At 36.7% G+C, this 19966-nt stretch overlaps 2 protein-coding genes and 3 non-coding genes across 5 annotated transcripts in view; 3 read left to right on the top strand and 2 right to left on the bottom strand.

Moving 5' to 3' along the window:
* The first annotated feature begins 2579 nt into the window (after positions 1-2579).
* TRNAM-CAU (transfer RNA methionine (anticodon CAU)) lies at positions 2580-2653 on the top strand. The gene has a single exon. It is a non-coding gene; the product is annotated as a tRNA-Met (tRNA).
* Positions 2654-3146: 493 nt separating this feature from the next.
* On the bottom strand, positions 3147-3218 carry TRNAG-GCC (transfer RNA glycine (anticodon GCC)). Its single transcript has one exon. It is a non-coding gene; the product is annotated as a tRNA-Gly (tRNA).
* A 754-nt stretch (positions 3219-3972) lies between these two features.
* On the top strand, positions 3973-4060 carry TRNAS-UGA (transfer RNA serine (anticodon UGA)). The gene has a single exon. It is a non-coding gene; the product is annotated as a tRNA-Ser (tRNA).
* Positions 4061-14030: 9970 nt separating this feature from the next.
* Positions 14031-19966, top strand: part of LOC118473630 (photosystem II protein D1) — an 18687-nt gene continuing 12751 nt past the window's right edge. Inside the window, exon 1 of the mRNA XM_035963604.1 lies at positions 14031-19966. This exon is cut by the window's right edge and continues 12751 nt beyond it. Within this exon, the coding sequence (XP_035819497.1) occupies positions 14633-15694 (1062 nt within the window). The 5' untranslated portion in view covers positions 14031-14632 and the 3' untranslated portion in view covers positions 15695-19966.
* The window catches only part of LOC118473628 (NAD(P)H-quinone oxidoreductase subunit 2 A, chloroplastic-like), a 7149-nt gene continuing 3614 nt past the window's right edge, over positions 16432-19966 (bottom strand). The window contains exon 2 of the mRNA XM_035963603.1: positions 16432-19966. This exon is cut by the window's right edge and continues 3493 nt beyond it. The gene's annotated coding sequence lies outside the window, so the exon portion shown is untranslated.

Below are 19966 nucleotides of genomic sequence, written 5' to 3'. Positions count from 1 at the left end.
ATGGCGAGGTTTAAAATCTTGAGAAAATTAAGAAAAATAAGAAAATCTTTCATATTATCTCTTATCACTTGCACAAAGTATAGGTATTTATTATTATATAAATAAATACATATACATATCATGTATAATAAAATACATGAACAGAGAATTGACACACCCAAAAATTATTATATATATCGGATACACTTGAAGAGGCTAAGTTCATAGGTATGTAAACACGATCTCGTACGACTCACCAAACCAAAGTCCGGAAGTTCCATTTTTTTTGTTAAGAAGAGAACAAATATGTATCAATTGTTGAATCGGATACAACAATGGGCCAAAAAGGCCAAAGGGGCAATAAGAACTGCTGTTAAAAAAATGATAAACTTTTTTTTTATCTTTAGGCTATTCACTTTTCACGTGCTCAGAATGTTCTGCAGAATTAGGGACTTTTTTCTTCTATTGGCTGATCTTATGATGAGAACTTTCTCCATTTATGTTTTATTTCCCCTAATTCTAATTGGGTGGGGTATAAAGGAATTTGCGCTCTTCATATACCCCTATGGCTGGATAGTAATTTTCAGTGATATACTTCTTATCTGTTTTGGTGAGAGATTGAAACAATTTTTAGCAGGCATCTTTTGGAAAAACTTTCGAGTTCAAAACTTTTTCATTTTTCTTAAAAAGTTTTGGACGGATTTGTTGAAACGATTTTCAACAGGTACCCCTTGGAAATGGGGTACTTGACTATTCTACAAGGATTATAGTGGATTTGGAACAAACTATGTTGGAGTTTTATCAACAATTTTATTCTAAAAAAAAGGGTTGGGAGTCGAATTTATACTGCAGAGTATCAAAATTATACTACTGCCTGTCCAACAAAAAATAAAAAGCATATCCTACATACCTAACTCCTCCAGGTTCAGGGTTTTCCGTTTCCGAACACTAGGAAAAGGGAGGATTCTAGATTTTCGATCCTAGGGTTAAAAGGAAGGGGATAGATACCCAATATGATTCTTAGGAGGAACGTTTGGTAATGGTTCTCTATGCTCTTTTTTATGTGTTCTTAGTTCTATTCATCTTCTTTGATTCTTTTAAACAAGAATCTAATAAACTAGAATTGAGCGGAAAAGAAGAGAGGAAATTAGGAAATGGAGAGGATCGACTAACCAGCGATTCGTATCTGCTTTTCTTTTTAAGTTATTACTCTTTGTTGCTTCTCTCAAGCGATAGACGAAGTCTATGAAAAATTTTGGAAAGTCATCTCACTCCTTCCCTATGGCTCGCACTTCATGATACGTGGAGGAAGAAAACATCTTTCGCAATTTCTTTGTTCAATTCTGAACAAAAAAGAAAAGGAAGAAAGGGATTTATGGGGACTGTACTGCCTTTATATCTCTTAGTATATATTGTAGGAATAATTAAACGATTCCTTACAACAGTCTGGCACATTTACGTCCTCACAAATAATGATCCTTGTAGTCATAACCGTAGAATAGATCCTAATCGAAATGCATACATTTGGTTCATACGCTATTGGTATGGTAAGAAGAGATGTATTTTACAGACTAGAGAGGGGCTATCTAAATCCTAAAGTAAAGCGTCCGCGATGAAGTACCAACCGCCCACCGCCATGAACTTTCTCCTTTGATTCGATTAAGGTGGAATTAGCCTCCTTCTCGAATGGCTACCCTTGACAAAGGGTAGCATTGGTATCATAATCTACATGTAGCGGGTATAGTTTAGTGGTAAAGTGTGATTCGTTCTATTAATAACTGAATTTGAAATGATATACTTAAGGCATCCTTAAGTTTTTTTATATTCATATTCCGATGAAAACTTTAGTTCTTATAAAGGATTTAATCCTTTTCCTCTCAATAGCATATTGAGGAAGAATATACATTCTCCCGATTAGTATCCAAAGACTAATTGAATTTGCATCTAAAATACAAATTCGATTATGAGTACGTAGTCGCGAAGCATAATTTTGCATTGGATTAAGTATTCCGATAAGTATTCCGATTGAATAAATATGAGTAAAGGATCTATGGATGAAGATACAAAAAAGGTTATTTCCAATCGTAACTAAATCTTCTTTTGTTTTGTAGGAAATGGAAGCCCAATAGCTAAAAAACGATGGTTTTGGTTTACTAGAACCATCAGTATATTATATTGTTTCAGCTCGGTGGAAACCCAACTCTTTTCCTCAGGATCTCTTGAATGAAATTAGGGAACGAAGTAAGTAGATTAGATAGATATTTAGGAGAATTTCTATCTCCTATTCTATAGGGATCATCTAGAAAGCGGAGAGCTTTGGTTCCATTCAGACAGAAAAGCTGACATAGATGTTAAGTGGTGAGAATATCCATAAAGGAGCCGAATGAAATCAAAATTTCATGTTCGGTTTTGAATTAGAGACGTCAAAAATAATCAACCAACGTCGACTATAACCCCTAGCCTTCCAAGCTAACGATGCGGGTTCGATTCCCGCTACCCGCTCCATTCTGTATAAAAAGACTATTCCATTTGTTTGTCTAGACATGGTAGAGACTTGTATTCCACCTTTTTCTTTCGTCCACCAGTTTTCGGCCCTACAGAGCGGAGTAGAGCAGTTTGGTAGCTCACGAGGCTCATAACCTTGAGGTCACGGGTTCGATTCCCGTCTCCGCACTTAGCAGTCCGTATAAATGGACTATTCTATTTGTATATATATGATAGAGGGCTATATCCAACCCTTTTTTTTTATTTAGCAGGCAGAAAAAAAAAAAAAAAAAATGAAAGAAAAGCATAGCCTATCCCCCTTTCAAAACCGTTTGTCTCTTGTTTGTCTCGGCGAATCCCCGGTTTAGGGAACTTTCTTAGAAAGTTGGATTTGCACCCTCGAAGCACTCTTTTTTTTTGAGTCGGGTGCAAAGGAAGGATAAGATAGGAAGGGGTACAGTACTAGACTAACAACTACTTAATTTAATATTCATTTAATATTAAATAGTAATTTAATAGAAGTAGTTAAGTAGTCATTTACTATAATAATTTACTATATTAAAAATAAATATATATAATTTACTATAATATAAACTATAATATTAAATATAAACTATAATATTAAGTAGTTAAGTAGTCAACTAGACTGAATTTTTTATCATAGCACCTTACTAAATTAAGCTGGCGAGCGACGGGAATCGAACCCGTATCTTCTCCTTGGCAAGGAGATGTTTTTACCACTGAACTACGCTCGCTACATTGAACTACGCTTGCTACGTCCTATATTTTATAGGGTATATCCACCTGGGTCGACCGTCTATGTCTGGGTCGACCGTCTATGTCTGGGTCGACCGTTTCATTTTCTATTAGAGTTTTCTTTTTATTAACTGTCTATCAATCAATATTCTAATGGCAATAGAATTTCATAATAATGAAAGAGAAGAGGTAATAATTCGCGAACGAAAATAGCATTTTAATGTGTATAAAAATCCTAATTTTTTCGAAAAAGGGCCTTTCTTTTTATTTATTTTGTATCGGGTTACTAAATACTAAACAAATTCAAGAAATAAGAGAATTCAGAATAGCTACCAGAAAGGACTAATTCCAATCCATAATGATGTACCGGAAAATACAACGTTTTTATTATTTGACCAACCATCAGGAGAAGCAATACAAGGGTACACTAATTACTAAAACTGAGGAAGTCGCAATTAATGCAAAAACAGCTAATTGGAAAGCAATATTCATATTTATAATTCCTCCAAACTACCTTCAAATAAAGTTGACTACATATTTCTATTTGATCCCTCACTTAATCAAAATTGTATGAAAATACAAGAAGTAGGAGGGGTTTAATCATGAATCCATTGATTCTTCTTTTTATTAAAACTTTTTCCTTACCGCTTTATACAGAGATATATTGAAAGTGGACTTGCATCTGAGATGAGTTAGTAGATCATTTCATATAGCTATGTTCTATTTGTAGGAATAAAATAGGGATTGGGCTGTGGAGAGATGGCTGAGTGGTTGATAGCTCCGGTCTTGAAAACCGGTATAGTTCTAGGAACTATCGAGGGTTCGAATCCCTCTCTCTCCTTTTGTATATTGAATACATTTGCTTCTTTCTATCTATGTTTTTCTTTGTGCAGCCCCCCTTATATCATTCTTTCATAAAAAAGCATGAATGGCTCGGCTAGATGGAATAACCGAGCCAGAACAGAAAAAAACTAGAACAGGTATAAATAAAAAATCTTAGTTAAGAGGGGTCATGTAAAGAACAGGTTCCAAATCGCGATCAATTCCCTTTTCAAAGCCTGCTGCAGCAGCTCGGGCTCTTCCTGCATGCCACAAATGGCCCACAAAAAAGAAGAATCCTAGAACAAAATGGGAGGTCGCTAACCAACTTCTAGGGGAGACATAATTAACAGCATTGATCTCGGTAGCTACGCCACCCACGGAATTTAAAGAGCCTAAAGGAGCATGGGTCATATATTCTGCTGAACGTCGTTCTTGCCAAGGTTGGATGTCTTTTTTCAACCTACTCAAGTCCAAACCGTTGGGGCCCCTTAGAGGTTCTAACCACGGAGCACGAAGGTCCCAAAAACGCATAGTTTCCCCTCCAAAAATAACCTCTCCCGTTGGGGAACGCATTAGATATTTACCTAAACCCGTCGGTCCTTGGGCAGACCCTACATTAGCTCCAAGACGCTGGTCTCTAACTAGAAAAGTAAATGCTTGAGCTTGAGAAGCTTCTGGTCCAGTGGGCCCGTAAAACTCACTTGGATAAGCCGTATTATTGAACCAGACAAAACAACAAGCGATAAAACCAAAAACAGATAAAGCACCTAAACTATAAGACAAGTAAGCTTCGCCAGACCATACAAATGCACGGCGAGCCCATGCAAAGGGTTTGGTTAAGATATGCCAAATTCCGCCAAGTACACAAATGGAACCCAACCATACATGTCCCCCAATTATATCTTCTAAATCATCCACACTAACAATCCATCCTTCTCCCCCAAAAGGGGATTTTAGTAAATAACCAAATATAACACCGGGGCTAAGGGTCAAATTGGTAATTTTTCTTACATCCCCCCCCCCGGGGGCCCAGGTATCATATACGCCGCCAAAATAAAGAGCCTTGAGTACTAGAAGAAAAGCACCTAGACCTAACAAAATTAAGTGAATACCCAAAATTGTAGTCATTTTATTTCTATCTTTCCATACATAACCAAAGAATGGAAAAGATTCTTCAAGAGTCTCGGGTCCCAGAAGCGCGTGATAAATGCCACCGAAGCCTAAGACTGCGGAGGAAATTAAGTGAAGTACTCCGGATACAAAGTAAGGAAAAGTATCTAGAACTTCTCCCCCCGGCCCTACTCCCCAACCTAGAGTAGCTAAGTGCGGAAGTAAAATCAACCCTTGTTCATACATGGGCTTTTCTGTACGAAATGGGCCACTTCAAATAGGTTCATTGCTCCGGCCCAGAATTACGATTAATCCGGCATGGGCTACATTGAGCTCCAAGTAGTTATTACCGTGACAAATTGATAAGTCTGGCATTCCCAGCCCACCAAGCAAAGCCGGTGGTTTCTGGTCACGACCAGCTAAAACGAAGTTCCATTAAAGAGCGTTTCCACGTGGTAGAACTCCGCAGGGAATATAAGATTTTCATGAGGCTGATCCTGAGCTGCCATCCACGCACGAATACCCTCGTTTTTTAAAATGAATATTTTTGGTGTAGAAAGTCTCAATTCAGGATCTTCCGCTGCACGGATTCCTGGGAAACGAAAGTCATAGGCACGTAGGTTCAGAGCCAGACCAACTACGCCAATAGCACTCATCCATAAACCGGTGACGGGTACAAATAGCATAAGAAATGTAACCAACGTTATTGGAAAAAGCAACACCAAAGATTTGGGACCAAAAGCGGTTAGCAGTGACCATTGAATAAGTTTCTTCAGCTTGAGTTGGGTTAAAAGCACGGAAGGTATTTGCACCATCGCCATCTTCGAATAGAGTGTTTTCTACGGTAGCCCCGTGGATAGCGCATAGCAGAGCTGCGCCTAATACTCCGGCAACTCCCATCATATGAAAATGGGTTCAAACGTCCAATTATGAAATCCTTGGAAGAAAAGGATGAACCGAAATATAGCTGCTACGCCAAAACTCGGCGCAAAGAACCAACCAGATTGTCCCAGTGGATAAATAAGGAATACGGAAACAAAAACAGCGATTGGACCAGAGAATGAAATTGCATTATAAGGCCGCAATTGAACAGACCGAGCAAGTTCAAATTGACGTAGCATGAAACCTATTAGTGCAAAAGCTCCATGGAGAGCGACAAAAGTCCCAAAGACCACCTAATTGACACCAACGAGTAAAATTCTCCCTGTGCTTTCCGGTCCCCATAGTAGCAACAAAGAGTGTGCTAAACTATTGGCAGGTGTGGCAACCGCCGCGGTTAAGAAATTGCAACCTCCAAATAGGAACTAGCCAATCCATGGGTATACCAAGAAGTTACAAAAGTAGTCCCTGTAAACCAACCCCTAAAGCGAAATAAGCACAAGAAAGAGCAATAAGCCGGACCATCCTACAAAAACGAAACGGTCCCTTCGTAACCAGTCGTCCATAATATCAAATAGATCGTTTTCTTCTTTAGTAACTCTACCAACGGCTATAGTCATAGTGATCCTCCGATTCAATTACTTCAACCATTTTCGAGCACCTCATATTACTTCCAGGGCATACGATAGTTTGATTATCTGTGGACGATTTCTTTCTCGTTCAATGCCCTTTTTCAGTCGTCTCGAAGATAGAAATTTTGCATTTTTATCTATGGAGGTCACAACCCAGGTCGTGCTAAATCCACAATTTCATTTAATTCATTTTTCTTATACTATAGAAAAGAAATAAAGAAATAAACATTTGAATTCAGCATTATTTCCAATCGATTTCTATTTCAAAGCCCATTTTTAAGGGAAAAACCCTCTTTTCTCATTCGCTCCTCTATTGCATGGGTGGAAGAACAAAAATGGAATTCTGAAAAAAAAAGGAAAGATATTGAAAAGAAAAAATTGACTTTTGAAAACCCTTTACTTTATTATGTGTAACGGAAAAAGAGTTGCGATTTCTTCTTATTCCTATAGAACGTCTAGTAACAAGAATATGAAATCGTAAATAGCGAAAAATTCTTGCCTTGCGCGATCTAAGTCTAAGGAATACAAAAATATGCGCTTATACACCAATTTCCTCCACATCGAATTTATATATCAGAATAGCAGATAGAGGCATTATTCAAGGGGTCAGGTCTACTTACTTTATCTTTCTTTCCCATTTTATATGTGGGTTTGATAAGAACCTTTTTGTGCTTTGTGGATAAATAAAAAAAAAGAGTTTTTTTTTTTTTAACCCGCTTGTTTTATTCTAACAAATTCTATATGGGAACTGCCCGCTGAAGAGAAAAAAGATCTGATTGTCTTTCAGCCTATATCGAATTTTGGGAAAGAAAAAACCAGAATTTTCTTCTTTTTTTTATTAACATTAAGGAAAAAAGAATATAATTAAAATGGAATTGGCATATAATTTTTATGCACTTTTGAAATGAAAGAAAAGGAAGGATTTTTGACAATCGTTATTTCTTGCCTCTGCCGATATCATGAAAACCTTTCGATTTGGAAACGGGGAGAGATGGCTGAGTGGACTAAAGCGGCGGATTGCTTAATCCGTTGTACAATTTTTTTGTACCGAGGGTTCGAATCCCTCTCTTTCCGCCCCCTCGGATCATTTGGGACTTTCGAATTGTAAGGAATTCTGACCCCCGGATTTTCTCATAAATAAATGTACGACAATAAATCCAATTTAAATTTATAAGAAAAAATTCCAGAAAAAATTTTTTGATTTTTACTCCTCACGCCCAGGATTACGTCCTGGCGTCATTAGATAAGAAGTCCAAAGATAAAGAGGGAAACAAAGAATATCACTACTGTATAAACAAAAAGTTTGAGAGTAAGCATTACATAATCTCCAAAATTTTTTTTGTTAAGGAATAGATTACCCATTTTTTCCTTACCACACGGACTCCCACTAGGATTGGGTTTTCTTTATTTTGACACCTAAAAATGCAAAAATCAATTCTTAAAAATTGCAAGAATTGCTTTATAATAAGCACTCTTTATCAATATCAAAAATTAGTTTAGGTATTGTGTGGGTACCTAAAGGTACCTGTTCAACGTAGGCGCAGGGTGGTAGAAAGGCTGATCAAAATTTATTGCTGCAGCTATACATTCAATGTAGAAGAATTTTCATTTAGAATCGAAGGTTCATAATATAAGACTTCTCGGCTCTTATCCATTTTTTTTTTTGGAATGAATACATCATTCAATTTGGCAGGCAGAATTAGTAAAGATTTCATCACGAAAACTTACAGCAGCTTGCCAAACAAAACGCTAATAGAAAAAAGAGTTACAGGTATGACAGGCATAACATCCACGATTGGGTTGAAAATGGCATAAGCTTCGGGTAATTTGGGCGAAGAAAAAGCTAGTCGGACAAAGAACAGAATTAAAACAGATACAGGTTAAACTAAGTATATTAGGCATAACAGCATTTCATTCTTGTAGAGTAGATAATTGGATTTTGATTGAGTTATTTTTATAAGGGAAAAAGCAAAAGAAAAGGTAGATTCCCAAATCCTTTTTTCTTCGGACTTTCCCAAACACAAAATACCTCCTTGTATTCGCATTCTCAAATGAGGAATGGAAGAAATTCGACTTTCATATAATATCTTAATAGAATTCCATGTAATGATCAATGCATTTTTTGGATTCTATATTATCTGCATGTCTAGAATCCTAGCAAGAAAATATCCCTCATTTTTTAGGTAATTGAAGTGGGATTGACGAATAATATATAAAAATAATAGTGTTTATTAGTGTTTCATAAAACGAATGACATGGGGCGTGGCCAAGTGGTAAGGCAGCGGTTTTGGTCCCGTTACTCGGAGGTTCGAATCCTTTCGTCCCAGATTTTTTCTGATGAAGCGAAAGATAGAATCGTATTGTGCCCTGCACGACACAAAGTTTATTAAAGAGAATAATTAATCTCTTATGAACTCGTAGATTAGATGCATTTCTAAGCATTTTTTTCTTTCTCAGAAAACAAAAAATAAAGTGTCAAGTGCCAGTCAAATTTAATATCTTTATTTTCATGAAAAATTTTTGTCTATCAGGCACATTCAGGATATGCCCCTACTACTCATTACTCATATAGTGTTTTGAATATGTGTTTTGAAATTGGAACTTTTTGGATAAACTTTATACCCGTATCTATGAAGTGGGAATTCTTACAGGATCCATTTGACACCCAATATGAAAGAAAAGAAGTACCCCCTATTTATTTTCCCAAAACTAAAGAACTAAAGTAAGTAAAAAAAAAAAAAATTAATGAGGTAAAACACTGTATAGAAAATGAGACCTATCCCTTTATGATAGAGATAGATTTTTGTTGTATATTTGTTTTCTTGTATTATTAGTAAAAAAGAAGCGTCCTTCTTTTCTTTGGTTAAGCGAAAACGATCTCGATCTGTGATTCTTTAAATATCCAGAATGATCCATTTCCGGTAAGGTTAAGGGTAAGAACTGTTCGTTGGATAGAATGGATTCGAAAAAATCGTACTTTTCTTATTTTTTATTTTGAGTTCTTTCTTTTGTTATTCGAGTCGAAGAAGTATGAGAATTTTAGAACTACTCAAAAACGACCAATCTTTTCATTGGCATAGCTTATTTGTTTATATAGTTAATTGTTTTTGTTACAGAAAAATAGATTAATTCATTAAATTAATTCCACTTTTTTTGAGGTTGATAGTTTATTTGTTGGGAAGATGTGGATCCTTCTCATTTCAGGATTAATCATCTTGAGTTCTCTGTTGAAAATGGAAATTCAATAATAATAATAAATAAGTCTTAAGTAAACTATTTTATTCCTCTTTTTCGAACTATGTTTCATTCATATGATAGAATATGGGTTTAAATAAATTGTATCTTTGCAGAGTGTTCCCCGATAAATACTTATTTCTTTTATCCAATTTTCTCCATAGATAGCAGGTTTGAATTAGTATACAAAAGCAATGACTATTCATGATTCCATCCATATTGGATCAATTCTCGATACCATTTTGCAATGAAATTAGAGGAATGTTATGGTAAACTTCGTTTAAAACGATGTGGTAGAAAGCAACGTGCGACTTGAAGGACATGATCGATTGTGGATTTGCCTATCCATCATTTTCCATAGTAATGAAAATGCTACTTGGCTCGACATAGTCTGTTCTATTCGTCCCGAACCGAATTTTCGCTGGGTTGTTTGGTAAGTTAAAGTAAATAGTACACGATGGAGCTCGATGAGGACAGAATTTCTTTTTGATCAAGGGAAGAATCTAGGGTTAGTGAAAACTAATAAATTAGGCCAACTTTGTCAGTCTATCCTTAATATAGAAATCAAAAGGTTAAAATAAGAAAAAGTCTAATTTTGGAAGATTGGAAAAACTTTTTGATGAAAAGTCTATCTGAATCAATTGTTCATATTTGAATTTCTATAGAAGAGTGAAATGCTTTATCGAAGGAAATAAGAAAAAAGAAAGGGTATGTTGCTACTCTTTTTGAAAGAAAAAAGAATAGGAGTTCCCGAAGTTAATGTCTAAACCCAAGGATTTCACAAATCAAAGATAAAGGATTCCGGAACAAGTAAACACGATTTTCAACCGTCTCAACAATAGAATTAGATCTGAATAAGGAATAAAGTCAATTTGTTCGAGATGAGATAAAGAAAAGAGTTTAGAGACGACTCAAAAAATTTCGAAGGGTTTTTCTTTTTGCAGTTTGTCAGTAAAAATTAGCCAACTTGAGTCATGAGTATAAATGAAATTTGTTTTTTCTTTTCTTTAAGGAAATTAATGCAAGTCATAATCGAATTTCTATCTATTTGCATTATAGACAGATTGCATTATATGACAGAAATTCGAATCATTTTCTCGAGCCGTATGAGGAGAAAACCTCCTATACGTTTCTAGGGGGGGGTTGTTTATCTACATCTATCCCAATAAGCTATCTATCGAATCGTTGCAATTGATGTTCGATCTCGAAGAGAAGGAAGAGATCTTCGAAAAGTAGGTTTTTATGATCGATAAAGAATCAAACTTGTTTAAATGTTCCAGCTATTCTCTATTTCCTTGAAAAGGGTGCTCAACCTACAGAACAGTTTATGATATTTTAAGGAAGGCAGAATTCTTTAAAGATAAAGAAAGAACTTTGAGTTAATTGAAGAACTAAATGAATAAAAAAGTAGGAGAGGGTCCTTAGTACCCCTTAATTATTTAGACACAATTGCCTCTTTCTTAGTCCTATTTTTTTTTTGCTGCATTTATGTCGTTGCCAATCCAACAAAAGTCCCTATTTTTATTTCCTTTTTTATATCTAATTACATTGTATTTGCATTGACAAAGGTCTATTGAACAAATAGAATTTGTAGATAGATGGGTCTCTTTATTGTCACTCCATATTAGGTATTTCTGTCTACACTTCATTCAAATGATAGGGTTGCCCCTCTTGCATGTACTCTCATACACATACAAGATTATTTTACTTCTTTAAATTGCCAAAAAAATCACAATTTTGCCATTGTGATTGGGGCTGCTTTTTTTTTTACCCTTAGCCTTAGTGAAATTTAACCGGATCTGTTCATTTTTTTGTATTTGAGTGTTTTTAATGGATTAGAAAATCTTTCTTTTGATGTCTTGCTAATTCAATGTGGGTATAATTTCATCGATTTTTTAGATTTTGATCGTATCTAAGAGATCCTATTTTATCCGGGTTGCTAACTCAATGGTAGAAGTACTCGGCTTTTAAGTGCGGCTATGATCTTTTACACATTTGGATGAAGCAACAAATTCGTCCAGACTCTTGGTAGAGTCTAGAAGACCACGACTGATCCTCAAAGGTAATGAATGGAAAAAATAGCATGTCGTAATTAAAATCAATTTCTTTTTTTTTTTTTTAATAAAAAAAATTCTGATTTTCTGGGTCTAGTGAATAAATGGGATAGAGCCTGCTCTAATTCTGGTAAATAAAAAAAAGCAACGAGCTTAACTTATTAATTGGTTAATTGAAGGATTCCCCGATCTAATTAGACGTAAAAATAGATTAGTGCCTAATGTGGGGAAAGGTTAGGTTTTTCCTATGAATGGACCCTTTACTTTTTTTTTTAGAAATCCTAATTATTCTTGATTATGATTGAAAAGAGCTGTTATGAATTGAAGTGTAAAGAAACAGTATATTGATAAAGAGACTGTATTCCAAAGTCAAAAGAGCGATTGCCTGCAAAAATAAAAGATTTGTTCTTGTTTGTTTTATAAATTAGGAACAAACATAAACTAATTAGATAGAAAGGAGTGGAAAAAGTTCTCTGGATTAGGATCCCTTTCTTTTCCTGGGTTTGTATTATGCAACACCTTGTTCTGACCATATTGCACTATGTATCATCATTTGATAAACCGAGAAATGCTTTTTTTCTCTATTTCAAGTAGAAATACAAATGGAAAAAATTCGAAGGGTTATTCAGAAAAACAGGAAATCTCGTCAACACTACTTCGTCTACCCACTTCTCTTTTCAGGAATATATTTATGCATTTGCTCATGATTATGGATTAAATGGTTCCGAACCCGTTGGAAATTTTTGGTTGTAATAACAAGCAAATTAGTTCACTACTTGTGGAAACGTTTAATTATTCGAATGTATCAGCAGAATTTTTTAATTAATTCGGTTAATTATCCTAACAAGATCGATTGTTGGATCACCGTAATTATTTTTTATTCTGAGTTTTATTCTCAGATTCTATCTGAGGGGTTTGCGATCGTTGTAGAAATCCCACTCTCGCTAGGGCAACTATCTTGTCCGGAAGAAAAAGAAATACCAAATTTTCAAAATTTACAATCTATTTCATTCAATATTTCCCTTTTTTAGAAGACAAATTTTTGCATTTACATTATCTATCACATATAAAAATACCCTATCCCTATCCATTTAGAAATCCTGGTTCAACTCCTTGAATACCGGATTCAAGATGTTCCCCTCTTTGCATTTATTGCGATTCTTTCTCCACTATTATTCGAATTGGCATAGTTTTATTACTTCAATGAAATCCATTTTTCTTTTTGAAAAAAGAAAATAAAAGACTATTTCGATTCCTATATAAACTCTTATGTATCAGAATATGAATTTTTCTTGTTGTTTCTTCATAACAATCTTCTTGCTTACGATTAACATCTTCTGGAACCTTTCTGGAACGAATCATCTTTTCTGGGAAGATGGAACATTTTGGTGTAATGTACCCGGGGTTTTTTTCGGAAAACCATATGGTTCTTTATGGATCCTCTTATGCATTATGTTCGATATCAAGGAAAGGCAATTCTTGCATCAAAAGGTCACTCTTCTTTTGAAGAAGAAATGGAAATCTTACCTTGTCAATTTCTCGCAATATTTTTTCTCTTTTTGGACTCAACCACAAAGGATTCGTCTAAACCAATTAACAATACTCTTGCTTCGATTTTCTGGGGTACCTTTCAAGTGTACCAATAAATACTTTGTTAGTAAGGAATCAAATGCTGGAGAATTTCTTTTCTAATAGTATACTCGAATGATAAAAATTCTGATACCACATGTCCTTGCAACTCCCCTTGTCGGATCTTATCAAAGCTCAATTTTGTACTGGATCGGGGCATCCTATTAGTAAACCCGTTTGGACTGATTTATCAGATTGGGATATTCTTGATCGTTTTTGGTCGGATATGTAGAAATATTTTCATGATCATAGTGGATCTTCGAAAAAAACAGACTTTGTATCGACTAAAATATATACTTCGGACTTCATGTGCTAGAACTTTAGCTCGTAAACATAAAAGTACGGTACGAACTTTTATGCAACGATTGGGTTCGGTATTTTTAGAAGAATTTTTTTACGGAAGAAGAGCAAGTTTTTTCTTTGATGTTCACCAAAACAATTCACTTTTCTTTCCATGGATCACACAGTGAGCGTATTTGGTATTGTGATATTATCCGTATCAATGACCTGGTGAATCCTCTTACTCTTAATTAATCATTAGACAAATTAATAAACTAGAAAAGATCGATATCAAGATAAAACTTGCACATTTTCCATTCTGAAATGTTCCCATAGTAGGTGAATCACTTTAACTAATTAAAAATTCTCAAAATTAGTGGACTTCCTCTTCGGAATAGAAATTGGCTATTTCCACATAGGGAAAGTCGTGTGCAATGAAAAATGCAAGCACGATTTGGGGAGGGGTTTTTTCTATTGTAACAAGGAAGAATTATCTACTCCATCCGACTAGTTCCGGGTTCGAGTCCCGGGCAACCCATATGGAAAATAGAAAAGAGCAATCTGAGTTTTTCATTTTTACTAACTTAATTTCCCAAATTTTTGGATTTGGTAAATGAAGTTATACGAAAATCCAATCGTTGGGGCTGGCTTGGTTGACATTGGTATATAGACTATGTTATACTGTTAAATAACAAGCCTTCTATTATCTATTTTCTTTCTAGTTAATACGTGTGCTTGGGAGTCCTTGCAATTTGAATAAACCAAGATCTTACCATGACTGCAATTTTAGAGAGACGCGAAAGTACAAGCCTGTGGGGTCGCTTCTGCAACTGGATAACTAGCACCGAAAACCGTCTTTACATTGGATGGTTCGGTGTTTTGATGATCCCTACCTTATTGACCGCAACTTCCGTATTTATTATCGCCTTCATCGCTGCTCCTCCAGTAGATATTGATGGTATTCGTGAGCCTGTTTCTGGTTCTTTACTTTATGGAAACAATATTATCTCTGGTGCTATTATTCCTACTTCTGCGGCGATCGGATTGCATTTTTACCCAATTTGGGAAGCTGCATCTGTTGATGAATGGTTATACAATGGCGGTCCTTATGAGCTAATTGTTCTACACTTCTTACTTGGTGTAGCTTGTTATATGGGTCGTGAGTGGGAACTTAGTTTCCGTCTGGGTATGCGCCCTTGGATTGCTGTTGCATATTCAGCTCCTGTTGCAGCTGCTACTGCTGTTTTCTTGATTTACCCTATTGGTCAAGGAAGTTTCTCTGATGGTATGCCTTTAGGAATATCTGGTACTTTCAACTTTATGATTGTATTCCAGGCAGAGCACAACATCCTTATGCATCCATTTCACATGTTAGGTGTAGCTGGTGTATTCGGCGGTTCCCTATTCAGTGCTATGCATGGTTCCTTGGTAACCTCTAGTTTGATCAGGGAAACCACTGAAAATGAGTCTGCTAATGAGGGTTACAAATTTGGTCAGGAAGAAGAGACTTATAATATTGTGGCTGCTCACGGTTATTTTGGTCGATTAATCTTCCAATATGCTAGTTTCAACAATTCTCGTTCTTTACACTTCTTCTTGGCTGCTTGGCCTGTAGTAGGGATCTGGTTCACTGCTTTAGGTATTAGTACTATGGCATTCAACCTAAATGGTTTCAATTTCAACCAATCTGTAGTTGATAGCCAAGGTCGCGTTATTAATACTTGGGCTGATATCATCAACCGTGCTAATCTTGGTATGGAGGTAATGCACGAACGTAATGCTCACAACTTCCCTCTAGACCTAGCTGCTCTTGAAGTTCCTTACCTTAATGGATAAGGTTTTTCTCCTAAACATATAGGAATTTTTGAAGGAAGGAAAAGCCGGAAATACCCAATATCTTGTTCCAACAGGATATTGGGTATTTCTTTGTTTATTCTGAATCTTTCTATTCTGAATTCAATTAACGACGAGATTTAGTATCCTTTCTTGTACTTTCATAACTCGTGAAATGCCGAGTAGGCACGAATTCCCCCAATTTGCGACCTACCATAGGATTTGTTATGTAAATAGGTATATGTTCTTTTCCATTATGAATCGCGATTGTATGGCCAACCATTGCGGGTAGAATGCTAGATGCCCGGGACCACGTTACTATTATTTCTTTCTCCTCCTTCATATTGACCTTTTCGATTTTTGCCAATAAATGACGAGCTACAAAAGGATTCGTTTTTTTTCGTGTCACAGCTGATTACTCCTTTTTTTCATTTTAAAGAGTGGCATCCTATGTCCACTATCTCGATCGAGGTATGGAGGTCAGAATAAATAGAATAATAATGAATGGAAAAAAGAGAAAATCCTTTAGCTGGATAAGGGGCGGATGTAGCCAAGTGGATCAAGGCAGTGGATTGTGAATCCACCATGCGCGGGTTCAATTCCCGTCGTTCGCCCATCGCATTATTGCAAATTCCAAAAATGCAATTTTCCATATTCCTAGTTACGTATTTACTTACGGCGACGAAGAATAAAACTATCACTATATTTTTTCCTTTTCCTAGTTCTTCTTCCAAGCGCAGGATAACCCCAAGGGGTTGTGGGTTTTTTTCTACCAATGGGGGCTTTCCCTTCACCACCCCCATGGGGGTGGTCCACAGGGTTCATAACTACCCCTCTTACTACGGGGCGTTTACCTAGCCAACACTTAGATCCGGCTCTACCCAAACTTTTTTGGTTCACCCCAACATTACCCACTTGTCCGACTGTTGCTAAGCAGTTTTGGGATACCAAACGGACCTCCCCAGATGGTAATCTTAAAGTGGCCAATTTACCCTCTTTTGCAATCAGTTTCGCTACAGCACCTGCTGCTCTAGCTAATTGCCCACCCCTTCCACGTGTGATTTCTATGTTATGTATGGCCGTGCCTAAGGGCATATCGGTTGAAGTAGATTCTTCTTTTTTCTCAAAAAACCCCTTCCCAAACTGTACAAGCTTCTTCCAAAGCATACGGCTTTCTAGATGTATATGACGATCTCTAGACAGATGGATCTTATATGAATCGTATGATGAAGTACCACATGAGTGGATATATAGAAAAGGAATCCAAATCCGCCGAATCGCTCATGTTATGATCTTCTACATCCTAGGTCTCCGCGTTCCGTCATCTGGCTTATGTTCTTCATGTAGCATTCAGATCGAATGACTCTATGAAATTACGTCGATACTTCCACATATTATGGGTAACGTAGGAGACATCCCTATTTTCACCCGGGGGTCTTAATTACCACTGCTTAACTTTCAATTCGCCTCTGACCATCAAATTAAATGTGAATAACCCGTCCTCCTCTCTTTGAAACAAGGGGCGCTTCCGGTTCTGTGCGTGCTTCAAACAATTTTGTCTTCTCCATATTACCATATCTCTAGAGTCAATAATTTTCTATGAGGAACTACTGAACTCAATCACTTGCTGCCGTTACTCAACAGTTTTCTGTTGAGGTCTATCCCGTAGAGGTAGTCAAATTGGATCAGTGATCGATTTCTAGGTTTCGTCGTAAACCTAATTGGTTACTTCCAATTACGTAAATCAATAGTTCAAACCGCACTCAAAGGTAGGGCATTTCCCATTGATATAGGAACTTTTGTACCAGAAACAATAGTATCTCCAATTATAGCCCCTCTGGGATGTAAAATATATCTCTTCTCACCATCCCCATAGTGTATGAGACAAATGTATGCATTTCGATTAGGGTCGTATTCTATGGTTATGATTCTACCAGATATGTCTTTTTGATTCCGTCGAAAATCGATTTTACGGTATAGGCGCTTATGACCTCCCCCTCTATGCCTTGCGGTAATGATTCCTCTGGCATTACGACCTTTACCACAACGGTGCCGTCCATGGATCAATTTATTTCGTGGATTGGATTTCACTTGCCTGTCTACGGTTCCCTTGCGTGTGCTCGGGATAGGTGTTTTGTATAAATGTTTCGCCGTATTATTAAGTATTCTCCTTTAGTTCGTTTCTCTATCTAGAAGTGGAATAGAATAACCCGGTTGAAGGGTAATGATCATACGTCTGTAATGCATTGTATGTCCCAGAATAGGTCCCATTCTTCTACCCTTTCCGGGTAGTCGATGGCTATTCACAGCTACTACCTTAACACCAAAGAAGAGTTCGACCCAATGCTTTATTTCTGTCTTAGTGAATCCCGATTCGACATTAAAAGTATATTGATTCTTTCCCAATAAACGAAGACTCTTTTCTGTAAATACTGCGTATTTGATTCCATCCATAAATCGACTTTCCCCCCTATGCTCTGAGTTCCAGTATCGATAAGAATTCGAGTTCTTATTGTTCTTATGTTATGGTATGAATATACCATACCAATTCGTTATGTATGGATGATGGATGAGATTCCATGGATAGAGAGCCAATTCCAATAGACCGTTCCCGTTCGCGTGCATCCAGCAGGAATTGAACCCGCAAATTTACCAATTATGAGTTGGGCGCTTTAACCATTCAGCCATGGATGCTTAACAGGGATCATCGTACATCGTAAATAACCAATTTTCATATAGAAAGACATATCATAGAAAAATGAAATCGAAAATATTCGGAGATGGCAAATATTCGGAGATGACTATGAAAACACCTCTCCGGATCCTCGAATTGAAAGAGAGACTGAGAGGGATCAAGAATCCTAATTCTCGCTATTTGGAATGGATCCAATTCTATTGAGTCTGACCCATAGTGATCATTTCTCTTTAGCAAAGAATGACCTTGGTTATCAAAGGATTGAACAACCGAGATCCATTTACTTATGATACCTAGTTGACATTGCTAACAAGGATCTAATGAATTATGAGTTTAATAGATTCTCTTTAGCAGAAAGACGTATATTCCTTGCTCATTATCAGACAATCACTTATTCCCAAACCTCGTGTGGGGCTAATCGTTTTCATTTACCATCTCATGGAAAACCCTTTTCGTTCCGCTTAGCCCTATCGGGTATTTTAGTGATAGGTTCTATAGGAACTGGACAATCCTATTTGGTCAAATACCTAACGAAAAATTCCTATTTTCCTTTCATTAAGGTACGAGGGCTTCTTATTCCACAAGAACGAAAGCACCTTTTCATTCTTTCATATACTAGGGGTTTTTACTTGGAAAAGACAATGTTCCATACTAAAGGATTCGGGTCCATAACCACGAGTTCCAGTGCACTAGATCTTGTAGCACTTAGCAACGAGGCCCTATCCATTAGTATTCCACATAAGAAATCCATTATAGAAACTAATACAATTAGATTAGCTCTTCATAGACAAACTTGGGGTTTGCGAGCCAAGATAAGACCGGCTCGGGATCATGGGACCCTTTTCTATCAGATAGGAGGGGATCTTGTACAAAATAGACTTCTAAGTAATAACCCCATAGATCCTATATCTATCTATATAAAGAGGCAATCGTGTCAGGAAGCGGCTTTTTCTTTGGCCAAACGGTACTTCGAACTTGGAACGAGCATGAAGAGATTAACGAGACTTCTTTCTCTTTTGAGTTTTTCTGGCGGACCGGTCGCGCAAGATCTTTGGTCTTCCCCCGGAACCGATGAAAAAGTGGGTCGCTTCTTATGGACTCGCTCAGAATGATTCTTCTCTATCTATAGTTCATGGCCTATTAGAAGTAGAAGGTGCTCTGGTGCAATCCTTACCGACAGAAAAAGATTGCAGTCGGGTTGATAATAATCGAGTGCCATTACTTCGTCGGTCCGAACCAAGGAATCCGTTAGAAATGTTTTGAAATGGATATTGTTCTCTCTTTGATTAGGGATGCTATATGAAAAGAAGTGGAGTTTGAAAAAGGGAACGGAATGGTCAAACCGGAACTGCTAGAGGAACGAATTTTCAATAGCATAACTTGGGCTCCTAGAATATGGGGCCCTTGGGACAATCTATTTGATTGCAGGGACAGGTACGCTGAATATGACTGGGGATTTTCCTATGGGTATTGGAGCGGGTCCAAGCAGATTAAAGAGGATGAGTTGTCAGAGACTGCTATTTATTCGAATTATTTCTGGTATATTTATCATAAAAAGGGGGAGGTGCAAGAGACTGATT

This window comes from Zea mays, unplaced genomic scaffold (genome assembly GCF_902167145.1).
Source record: "Zea mays cultivar B73 unplaced genomic scaffold, Zm-B73-REFERENCE-NAM-5.0 scaffold_100, whole genome shotgun sequence".
Lineage (NCBI taxonomy): Eukaryota > Viridiplantae > Streptophyta > Magnoliopsida > Poales > Poaceae > Zea > Zea mays.
Note: the sequence above shows the minus strand (reverse complement) of the source record. Positions and strands in the feature narration are given on the sequence as shown.